Source organism: Euprymna scolopes, chromosome 13 (genome assembly GCF_053919585.1).
Source record: "Euprymna scolopes isolate OS-2025 chromosome 13, ASM5391958v1, whole genome shotgun sequence".
In the NCBI taxonomy this organism is placed as follows: Eukaryota; Metazoa; Mollusca; class Cephalopoda; order Sepiida; family Sepiolidae; genus Euprymna; species Euprymna scolopes.
Window position 1 is genome coordinate 43,537,716 of NC_136494.1, and position 12,690 is coordinate 43,550,405.

At 33.1% G+C, this 12,690-nt stretch overlaps 1 protein-coding gene across 2 annotated transcripts in view; it reads right to left on the reverse strand.

Annotated features, from left to right (window-relative positions):
• Positions 1-12,690, reverse strand: part of LOC145291997 (ferroportin-like) — a 260,890-nt gene that overhangs the window by 60 nt on the left and 248,140 nt on the right. For both annotated transcript variants that reach the window (XM_080137974.1, XM_080137973.1), the window contains exons 5-8: positions 12,407-12,625; positions 6,189-6,494; positions 3,083-3,460; positions 1-694 (exon numbers count right to left, since the gene is read on the reverse strand). The exon at positions 1-694 is cut by the window's left edge and continues 60 nt beyond it. In XM_080137974.1, the coding sequence (XP_079994100.1) occupies positions 381-694; positions 3,083-3,460; positions 6,189-6,494; positions 12,407-12,625 (1,217 nt within the window). In that variant the 3' untranslated portion in view covers positions 1-380. The remainder of the gene's footprint in view (positions 695-3,082; positions 3,461-6,188; positions 6,495-12,406; positions 12,626-12,690) is intronic.

The window sequence follows — 12,690 nt, forward strand, 5'->3', positions numbered from 1 at the left end:
AGATAACGAGAAAAATAGAGATGAAAATTTCAAAAAGAATATATAACTGGTTACAGTCAATAGTAGTCTTCGCCAGCAAAAGTCTTTGTTATTGTTATTCTATTATTATTATTATTTAAAACATTTTGTGTCCTGCTCTTTCACGCGAGGACTAATATAGAAAGAGAGAGAAAGAGAATGAATTCTTGATGAATGTGTGGTAAACAACTAATAATTATATAAAAATATATAAAAATATCTTCTGAAATATGAAGTTTGAGATTGAGTCGTCTAAGCATTGTTTTCATATCCATAAGCCCACATTATCTTTTTAGAAAATGTTTGTTCTTTGCAGAAGTTTGTTTGGTAATATGATACCTTCATCATGGCTTGTTCAATTGTCAAGTATTTTGTGCGTGAACATTATATTTGTTTTGTTTTCTATTTTGCCTTTCTTTTGTACATATCTCAAAATGTCCGCTTTTGAAGAGAGCATATTTTGCAAAACTGATGCCACCAAAACAAATGAATATGTAAGAGATACTGATGAGAAGCCAGAAGTCTGAAGGTTCCGGCACTAATATCACAAGTAAAAACTTTAAAAGATCCATTAGCATATTGAGAGAATTTTGAACACCAATTACGACTCCTATTTTAGTTTCATTCACGTTTTCCAAGAGAAGTTGATTCACTGTCAGATCTGACATCCAAAGACCTGGAAGAAAATGTAAATAGTTGAAAAAAACAAGTTTCTGGCTTTTTGTTTTGAAAATTTTAGTTAAAACACTATGAAGTTGGTTAAATATTGCAAATACAGTGACATTATTGCAAATACAGTGACATTATCAAATATTTAGATGCATTCACTATATTTATAACGAATGGGTTGGTTGGTCTGTCAGGTTTAGGTTTGAAAGGGCGTGACCATTGCTCTATGTGCAAATGAATTCACGATAAAAATGGTAAAATCTAAAATGTTCAATGGATCTTTATAAAGGAACACTTTCGATAACATATTGCACAGATCCACCCAAGATGTCTACACAAAGCTGCAACCTTTTTGACTGTAATTTTCATGCCACAAAACCATATTTTTCATCTATCTTCTCACAAGGATATAGGCTGAACCAGAGTAATTCCACCCACGCTTTATATTATATATATATATATATATATATATATATATATATATACTTAAAAAATATATACACACACACACACATATATGGGGTGAACCGGGGTAATTCCATCCACGGGGAATTCCACCCCGTTTACATATAATGGGAAATAACTGCTGTCACGAGTGTTGTTTCATCCCTAACTTGAGTTGTCCATTTAATAGAGTTGCTTCCCTTGAATAGCATTTCCTTTCCAGAAGGCATTTTTGGTGGGGAATTTGATTGCTTCAAGCTTGAAAACATCATCCTACTCCATCCATCAAGTAAGTAAAACCTTCCGCACTTTTTATGATGAGATCATAGAGTGAAGATGTTGCTTTCTTAATCCGACACAGGTTATACTAATTTGTTACCCTTTTTTTCTTCATTTTCAAACACTCAATCTTTCTATTTCGGGCCTAGTATAGTCAACAGGTGGGTTTTATCACCTATGCCTCTTGGGGGAAATCCACCCCCTGGGGGGGGGGGAATTTCCCAACAGTCATTCTGTGGAGTCCTGAAGGATTATGCTAGCAAAAACAGTTGCCAGGATATATGGGGAGAGTCTGACATCTGCTGAATTTATTCAGAGGATGGCACAAGAAGAGGAAGAAAGGCAGCCTAAAAGAGCAAAACTCCGGGCCAGCTAAAAAGAGGGAGGGAAAGGGAAGAGGAAAGAGAAAAGGAAAGGGGAAGAAATCAAGAGTGGAAATATCTGCTGATGATGAGTCTGAGCTAGAGTTCAATTGTGACACTGAAAGTGATGAAGATTGGCAGCCAAAACGGTCAGCCCAAGTTGGCAACAATGATGAAGATGAAACTTCTTCAGCAAGAAAGCAGAAAGTAAAGAGAAATAGAAAGGGAAAGAAAGAACATCTCTGATGACGATTCACAAATCGGGGACAGTGATGAGGGCTGGTCAAACCAGTCACCCCATTGTGATGATGATGACAATGATGAACAAACTCCATCAAACCGGTCAAGAAACCTCTTCGAAAACTTTTCAAACAATAGACTAGGCTACCTTGTGTGGAGTGTAGAGCTGTTCATGTTAGGTGCCTTTGAAAAGACACTGTAGTTATATTGTTACTTACGCAGGACGGAAAGGGAATGGAAGGAAGATAAGGAGTGGAATTGCCCCTTTTTCCCTAAATATTGAAATTGATTTAAAACGTTTTTTTTTTCACTGACCCTGTTACATGAGTTCACTTTTTTTTTTACATATTAAACTGTTTTGACCTATATATGTGTGTGTGTCAATTTTTCTTTTAGTAAAAACTATTATTTTGTCTTTGGCAGCCATTTTTGTAAAGTTGAGGGTGGAATCACCCCAGTTCAACCTACTGTAATTTCAAAGTACAAAGTTGATAGTAACACCAGAAGCAGAACTGATTTTCTATCACAATTTATTCTCATATGCTTTATGCTCATCAAAATTAAAACTGATTAACGTCTTTAGGTTCTGCTGACTTACACTCAGCTCAAATATTTACCACAACACATGAACTACAAATTACAACACTTTTCAACCCCCTTTTTGTTCGTAGAAATAAATTTTGATCGCTATGTTATTGGATTTGTTATTTCTTTGATGCTTGTTATGTTCAGCACTATCTTAACAGGACTCGGATATGTTATATCAGTTTCGCAAAAACAAGAACAATACATCATCTCACCTTCTGAAAACTTGGCATCATGAGAAATCTATCAAGAATGGCAGATATTCGAGATCAAGGTAACCAAAGTAGCTAAAGAAGTGTAAACCATTCTATAACAACGGATTTATGACCAGCAAAATACAAAATAAGGAGTCGATATTTTGAGAGAATGCTATTTAACCTATTTAAAAATTCAATGATTAGAGCTAGACTAAAGAGTTCACACAGGGGAAATATTATTAAGTTTAATTAAAACAAAAAGAAAATGTTAAAATTAATATAACTTACCAAATCGTGCAGTAATTATTCCTAGCATTAAAAGACTGACAGAAATGTATGAACAATATGCTTTAATGGCGTTGCTTGATGAAGGTGTTGAAGAATTATAAACATCAATTTGCGTGTAATTTGTTGTGGTGTTTCCATTTTCAACACACTCTGGAGATAATGGGACCAATCCATATGGGTTTCCTGGGCTGACAATTGATAAAAGACAAAACACCAGACATATGATTTCAAGAGAAAAACTTATTAGTCCAGTTCTTGGTAATCCTACTTTTCGTTTCAACACTGGATAAATAAAAGTCGCTAAGATTCCTGTTATGGCACCGACAGCCATTAGGATTCCAAGAATAGATTCATTGACTCCTTGCGAATAGGCAAAACCTGAAATTTGTTTAAAAAAAGTTGATAAATTATTACAATTTTTTAGAAAATCGATTCATAAAATCATATTTTATTGCAAATTTATTGAAACGATCCATACAAGAATTTATTGATGAAAATCAGATCGATTTCAGTTATGAAAGGTTGTGATAACCTTTAATCACATTTTGTCCAATTCTAATAATATCAAGCCATCAGTGATCATGATACATGCATATCGGTCTTTTTCACACTTTACTTCCTTCTGCTGCTGGCTTCTATATGATGCTCTTTTTTTGTTTTCTCTTTTCTTACACGTTGACAGAGGCCTAGTGTCATGAATCTATATGTTACATTCTATATCTATACTTTCTTCCCCTGCTGCTTTAGTATTATTAGACTAGATGAGTGCTCAGGGAAGATGCAGAAAAATGAGGTTATTTGTACTGTAGGTATAAACTCATATCTTTTATAAATAAATGATTATAGGGAAATATGTTTATAGCAAGTAAGCTACACAGAAACGTTCATTTTGTATGTTTGAGAGAAATATAAAGGTTTATTGCATGGATGCATTGTTTGTGATTATTTTTATATCTAAGTAGTGCTTACTCGAGCTAACTAACCAATCAGATTTATTGGTTTTATAATTTTCTCCAGTTTTTTTTATTTCCATCAGCCAATGTTTCAGAGGGGTTTTGATATTCCCTGTTTTCAAATGGGTCAAATTAACAAAGGTAACTTTAATGTGACACATGGGAACTAAAATAATTTATTGGTTGTATTTTATTTTTACTTATCATCATTTTATATTCATTTTTCAGTTTGTGCTTATTTTTGTGTTTGTATGCATTTCTTTTTCTTTTTAATTTTTTTTAGTCATCCTAAAGTAACGTCTATTCTGTATCTACAGTTGCTTGTTAGTTCGCTTCTATAAATTAATTGTTTTTTTGGCATCTTTAAAATTTCTAGTTTCTCACTCAAGCATAATCATATTTTCTATTTAACTATAGATGATTGTCTACTACCTTTTAAATAACAGTAATGATTCTATAATGATGTATAATAGCTCTATTTCTTGTTACTGAATGTTCTTTTCTGTTTATAATATGTAGTTTTAAAATCTTACAGCAGCTTCTCCTAAGCAGTATATTTTGTTATTCAGGTCTTCATCTGTAAATGGTTTGCTAAACGATGCCTTTAGCTAAACCGTTATTTAGTAATTGTCTGTATTTTTGAGATGAGGTGTTTTCATTGATTGAGATTGTCGGACTGACTTCCTCATCTTGGTTGTTATTGTTACAACGTTTCGGCCGTTTTGCCCTCCGGCCTTCGTCAGGTGTTTTGTATCGAACTGGGGAACCGTTTGTTAGGAGTCTCGAACCCAACCCTTTATTATTATTACGGGGGTACCGTGTTCGGACTCCAGCTAGGCTTTGGGACATAGTTGCTGATTCTCTGTTTTCAATGTTACTTTTTTCACTGCCTTCGTTCAGGATTGAACTAAGCACCTTTGGGTAACTGTAAACTTTGATACAACGCCGAGTGGTCCTAGACGTTGTATCAAAGTTTACAGAGAATCAGCAACTATGTCCCAAAGTCTAGCTGGAGTCCGAACACGGTACCCCCGTAATAATAATAAAGGGTTGGGTTCGAGACTCCTAACAAACGGTTCCCCAGTTCGATACAAAACACCTGACGAAGGCCGGAGGACAAAACGGCCGAAACGTTGTAACAATAACAACCAAGATGAGGAAGTCAGTCCGACAATCTCAATCAATGAAACCGTTATTTGTCAAGGATAATTTGTATGAATTTAGCAGTTATAGTTTTTCTCTACATTTTTTTATTTCAATTTCAATTATTTCTATTACTTTCTGAATTATTACTATTTCTTGTGGTTATATTATTATTATTATTATTATTATTATTATTATTATTATCATCATCATTTATCACGTTTTGTGCATTTTACTTTTATTTTTCTCCTTATTACTATCATATAGTATTTTGTTATTGTGGGATTTAATTAGCATTTATAAATTTCTACAGTAAATGCAAAACATCCTGATTTATTCTGTATCTAAAGTTACTTGCTATTTTGCTTCTACAAATTAATGATGTTTTTGCATCTTTAAGTAATTTCGATTGAATATTTTATGTAAGGAATTAATTATAGGAAGATGGTTTTTATTTCAGTAAGATTTAGGAATTTTTGCCATTTTTTGCTTTTAGTATCTGTTATATATTGGAGTGAACCAAACGATGATTCTTTTTCTTTTGTTCTTATTTTTATTATTATTATATTATTATTATTTTATTTCAATATTATTATACCCACTATTTTAAGAGCCGTGTTATAAATATTATGCAAAAACTGAAATATCTCTTAGCTACTAAAGTTGTTACTAAACCTACATTTGATAGAACTAAGAGTATATTTTATATTTGCTGGAGGGAGTTAAATTAAACATTAATCATTAATTAATTGAGTTAATTTGATCGACTTGAAAGTGGAGAGCACCAAAAGCCTCTCTCAAACAATGGACTAAACCGTTTGGCTGATGGAAAGAAAACATCCTGTGAAGGGGTAATAAAGTGTTGAACTGAGTCATTTTTGCAAAGACATCTAATAGATTAAAAAATATTTTAATAAGAAAAATAAACAAAAACATATTTAAAAAGAAATGTGGCATAAAAATGAAAGTACAAATCCTCTTATTGAGTGTATAGAAACTTTGATGCTTACCAGTTGTAATGTTATCAAAACCAAGAACAGTCATGTAAAGTAAACCTAAGCCAAATCCAGCCCAGGACACATTGTAACTTATGTAAGTCTGCCATCCATTTACCAATTTGAAGATCATAGAACATAACAATGTGAAAAATGGATGTCGTCCACATTTACAACATGTTTTCTTTTCGTTTTGGAAGGCTTTCTCTGAATTTCCTTGTGAGACTTGGCTTTTGTAATCACAATTATCTTGCGTCTTTATTTCGTTTTCAGCTTGTAATTCTGTTGTTTCAATTTCTCCAGTCACATCATCGTTTGCATCTACAATAAAAGTTCAACACATTTTTAAAAATAATTTCTGTTTTTTTGTCGCTGTAATATTTAAAAAAAATTTTTTAGTCTACATAATAGTTTGCTTTTTTTCAGGTTACTTAAGTTAAAACTTGAATTTATTTTAAACAAGTTTTGAATACTTCACTTAAATTTTCTGATGCTTATGTTTGACATAAAAGAATTTTTGTTCTGATGAGTCACACACAATTAAAAGAACTGTTTTGGCATCAGAAAATCTGAATAATCGTCCCAACACTACTAATTACATGTTTTGCTTATTATTATTGGTGCCATGTTACTTAACATAATCGTAGAACAATAAATTTATATACATTTCAGCCCGGCGTTGCCCGGGTGTTTGTATGTGTATGTTGAGCAAAAAAAAAAAAAAAGTGGTAGTAGGAAGGAAGGCTCGAACACGTACCGTTAAGGAGGAAAAGAATGGGAAAAAAAATCTGACGTCTTTGCGGTTACGACCACCGTCAAACCTGAAGTTATGTTTAAATTAAGGCTAGACAATCTAAAGGAGAGGATAACTTTCAAAAATATCGGCGAAAAAAGCGACCTCCCCCCCCCTGAAGAAAAGTGCCTAGTTGAAGGTAAAGATATTAATGCTTTTAGCCAATTTTTGATATATGTCGTATGAAAGGTCGAAATTTAAAACGATACTGATCTTGGTAAAATCTGTCGCCTCGGTCGAAAGTTTTAGGTAGACATGCAAAACGGATACATACATTTATATATTGGTAACTAAGAATTTTTGATCCAAACCAATGAAAAAGCTTGCCCTATCTCTGAATACCCTTTATGTAAAATTTCAAATGTTTAGACCAGAAATTGTCTGAGTAATTTGGAAGAGACCGCAGAGGTCAATTTTTAAAAAACTTTGACCCCTGTTATGACCCCTTAAAATTCATTGTTTTGGGCTCAAATCAAGTTATTAAGTTAGATCCATGTCCAACGAACCTATATCTAAAATTTCAAGTGTTTAAACCCAAAATTGTCGGAGGAGTTTGGTAGAGTTCTCAAAAGTCAAATCGTTGAAATTTGACTGCTTAATTAAAACCGATCACAAAGATTTCCCCAAATCTGAGTACCCTGTATATCAAATTTCGAATCTGTAGACTTAAAATTGACAGCGTTATTGCATAGGAAAATGTGCACACACACACACACACACACACACACACACACACACACACACACACACACACACACACACACACAGCATGGGTGCCCGGCGTTGCCCGGGTATTTGGAGGTGTATGTTGAGCAAAAAAAAAAAAAAAAGCAGTCAATTTTTTAAAACTTTGAATCCTATTAGGACCCCTTATAATTTATTGTTTTGGGCTCAAATCAAGTTATTAAGTTAGATCCATGTCCAACGAACCTATATCTAAAATTTCAAGTGTGTAGATCCAAAATTGTCGGAGGAGTTTGGTAGAGTTCTCAAAGGTCAAATCGTTGAACTTTGACCCCTTAATCACCAAATTTCTGGCCAAAAACCGATTACATCGATTTTCTCAAATCTCAGTACCCTGTATATCAAAGTTCGAGTCTGTAGACTAAAAATTGACAGAGTTATTGCGTACGGAAATGTACACAGACACACACACAGACAGGCAGACAGACACGTTCACTTTTATAGATATACTAGCATTTCAGCCCGACATTGCCCGGGTGATTGGATGTGCATGTTGAGCAAAAAAAAGTGGTAGTAGGAAGGCAGGCTCGAACCCGTACCGCAAAGGAGGAAAAGAACGAGGTAAAACCTAACGTTTATGCTGTTACGACCACTGCCAAACTGGAAGCGACATTTTTTAAAATTAAGGCTAGACAATCTAAAGGAGAGGATAACTTTAAAAAATATCGGCGAAAAAAGTGACCTCCTCCCCTGTAGAAAAGTGCCTAGTTGAAGAGAAAGATATTAATGTTTTTAGTCAATTTTTCGATATTTGTTGTATGAAAGGTCGAACTTTAAAACGATACTGATCTTGGTAAAATCCGTCACCTCTATTGAAAGTTTAAGGCAGACATGCAAACAGACATACATACATACATTTATATATTGGTAACTAAAAATTTTCAACCCAAACTGATGAAAAAGCTTGCTCTATCTCTGAATACCCTTTATGTAAAATTTCAAATATTTAGACCAGAAATCGTCTGAGTAATTTGGAAGAGACCGCAGAGGTCAATTTTTAAAAAAACTTTGACCCCTATTATGACCCCTTAAAATTTATTGTTTTGGGCTCAAATCAAGTTATTAAGTTAGATCCATGTCCAACGAACCTATATCTAAAATTTCAAGTGTTTAGACCCAAAATTGTCGGAGGAGTTTGGTAGAGTTCTCAAAGGTCAAATCGTTGAACTTTGACCCCTTAATCGCTAAATTTCTGGCCACAAACCGATTACATCGATTTTCTCAAATCTCAGTACCCTGTATATCAAAGTTCGAGTCTGTAGACTAAAAATTGACAGAGTTATTGCGTAGGAAAATGTACACACACACACACGTTCACTTTTATAGATATATAGATTAAAGAACTGGCATTACTTTTTCAATTTCCAATATATAATATTTGATGTATGCAATTAATATTTGATGCACTGATTGAAAAATGCATTGAGAATATTTTACAATGTGAGTGAGTCCAAGGATGTGTGCTTGTTTATAGAAGGGGACAAATCCGGTAATTAGAGAAATGAAGTAAATAGGAACTAAAATAATCTATGATATAAATCTCACCTGTTTGTTTAAATATATGCATGTACGTTTGTATATCTGCCTAAAACTTTCAACAGAAGCGACGGATTTTCATTAGCTTGGTATCATTTTGAAGCACAAACCTTCGGACGACAAATATCGAAACATTGGCTAAAAACATAAATTTCTTCACCCTCAACTCGTCAGTTTTCTACAAGGAGGGTTGTTTCTTTTTGCGTCACCATTTTTGCAACTCATTCTATCGGTTGGAACGACTTTACTAATTTCAATGTTCCGAACTTTTGGTCACGTCATCGAGTAGGGGTAAAACGTCATGTTTTCTTTCACTTTCTTTCCCGCCTTCGCGCCACGGGTTTGAGCCTGCCTATCTACTACCACATTTTTTTTTGGCTCAACACACACCTCCAAACACTCAGGCAATGCCGGGAACCCAGGCTAGTATTTATTAGAATCGAACTCAGTGATTAAAATTCAAAAAGAATAGATATTGCTATTTAGATACGATTTCAGTAATGTAGAATTAACCATTGTAGTTAAAAATAACTATAAAAACAAAGTTAGGTCAGAGCAGGAGAAAAGGACAGTGACGATTAAGGAATGTCTTTGTGTTGCCAGAAATGTATTCAAAGCATGTGCAACAATCTATGCGCAAAGCAGGCACATGTTGGCCATGTTCTGACGTCACAAAGAAAGATAGTTTCAATATATTCAGTTAAGATAGGTTTCGAAATGAGCTGAATTCAGTTACAGAGTAATGTTCAGAAAAATCAGAGTCGGGAGAGATGACAGTTGAAAGAGGAGAACTGAGTTAACCTAAGCCTCTTTTGGAAGCGAGTCAGAAAGGGAGATAAGACAATGTAGTAATTCATCACCAGCTGGAATAAATGTCATGTTGTTTGTAAGCCTTTGTCTTCATCGTCATTTCAACTGCAAGGTAATGTGTTTTTGTCTTCTTCTTTTAAAAGAACTTTATAATAAACCCTTTCCAAAATGTTAACTGTATCTTCCCTCTATGTTTTGAAAAGAACTCTTTACCTTCACATTGTTATATAATAAATGTCTTCTCGTCCCCTGGTATGCGTCCTTCCATTATAACCCCCCCTTCCACTACACAACATACATCGATTTGGTACCCCCACTATTCAATACGTTGGCCTTTTTGCTTATTTCAGGTTTTTCATCAAACAAGTTCAACCAGAATCCCAACTTTGAACGCAAAATCTCAAGAATTAAATGGCATATTACATTTCTTGCCATTCATATTTGGTAGAATTTGGGAAACAATTTATGCATCTAAAACTGAGGCAAACAAAGCTTGAAGGGACAAAACACTCTTGGATGATTCTCTCCCCAGACAAGCTCTATTTTTGCAGGGTTTACACCTGCATATTTTTTCAATTTACTCTTTTTAAACATTTCATGTCTCTGCACTTATTTTTAAGGCATGCAGATTTTTTGATCTTCTACAAATATTTATACTTTTGCTGTTTAAAATAAAACTATTATTTAATCATTCCCTAGGAATTCTCATACAAATTATTACCATTGCTCATTGGCAAAAAGAGGTGATTTTCTTTGAAATCTCCATAACACTAACAGCACGTCTTTGCAAATTTCCAATACTCTACATGTCTTCCAATTGCAGATAAAAATCACTTTGCATTATAACAATAGCCGTTTACCATTGAATTTATTCCTGATAAGGGCTATTGGCATTCTCTGGAATTTGAGTGACATTTTCTCATGGTTCATAAATAATCTGTGCTCTTTCAGTGGAAGTCTGAGTGATGCTATCCTTCCTTGGTTTTTCCATCATTCTACACCAGCAGTAAAGGGGTCATGCATTGGAATGTTTTGTGGGAATAATTGCTTCCATAAGATATTGTTTCCTTGTTTCTTATAGAAATTTTCTTTTATTGCTGCTATGTTTATTATTATTATTTAGTTTAATTTTATAAACTGACTAAATAAAATTCGCGATTTCATATTTCTTGATTAGAGATCAAATCAGAAATCAATAATTTTAGTCAATTGAATTACTCCGTTGAGATCATATCTTTTTAGACATACTTCAAAGTATTCCGTTAAATACTCGTTGTGATTTCTTTGTTTCTTATTGTTGTAAAATGTAAAAAAATGTAAAAAATGTAAGAAAATGTAAAAAATGTAAAAAATGTAAAAAATGTAAGAAAATATAAAAAATGTAAGAAAATGTAAAAAAATGTAAGAAAATGTAAAAAACGTAAAAAATGTAAGAAAATGTAAAAAATGTAAGAAAATGTAAAAAATGTAAAAAAATGTAAAAAATGTAAAAATGTAAGAAAATGTAAAAAATGTAAGAAAATGTAATAAATGTAATAAATGTAAAAAATGTAAGAAAATGTAATAAATGTAATAAATGTAAAAAATGTAAGAAAATGTAAAAAATGTAAGAAAATGTAAAAAATGTAAGAAAATGTAAAAAATGTAAAAAAATGTAAAAAATGTAAGAAAATGTAAAAAATGTAAGAAAATGGCAAAAAGGGTAAAACTTTCTCTTTGGTTCCATAGACCATCCTTTGATTATTAAACTTTGCAATTATTGATATACCTATTATGTACGTCTATATTTGTTTGTAAAGCAGTTTATCAAATTTTTTATCTCATAATGTTGCAGAAATTTCAAGTTAAGATTGCTTTTCATTTACAAAAGGTTTTAATTACAACAGTGGAGAAAGTATCTGCTATATAAAGTTTATTATCTCTGTCTTTCTAGTGTTGCATCTGAAGCCTGTGGGCATCTAAATAACTAAACATAGACAGCTGACATTGTGTAGAAACGATCTACTTTCCATGTTTATCATTTTCGCAAGGTTTACACCTTAATCCATACATCATAATACATTAGAAAAATTAGACAGGCACATATTTTAATGACAACTTGGTAACTAGTCCACCGCCATTTTAAATTTACATGATAATGTTGACTATGTCGGTTTGGACACATGTTTGAAGCCTATGAACGAATCCACACACTTTTCACCATATAAATATGTTGTCTTCTTGCTTTTTTGTATTTTAGTGTCTGCTCTCTTGCACTTACTGAACGTTCTTTCAGATGTATCTCCTTATGAACCCGTCCTGGGACGAGTATTTCAATTAGTGTTTTTATATAGACTAGAAAGCAATAAACCTGAAGCAATGTCGTCATCTTTCTTCTTCTTTGATAAATTAGGAACCGCTTGATAGACTTTGTACAGCAGAAAATATTCTATGAAAACCGACACGAAATTCCAGATGGCAATGAATAAACAACCGGCCACAACAGAAATGTAGGTCATTATTTGTCCAACAATCACGGGAGAGAGTAACTTTGTGACAAGATCAATACGGCGCAGAGCAGTAGTCATAGCTGTAAAAAAAAAAAAAAAAAAAATTATTAATTCAAGGAAATAACAATTTAAGAAAATATGACGG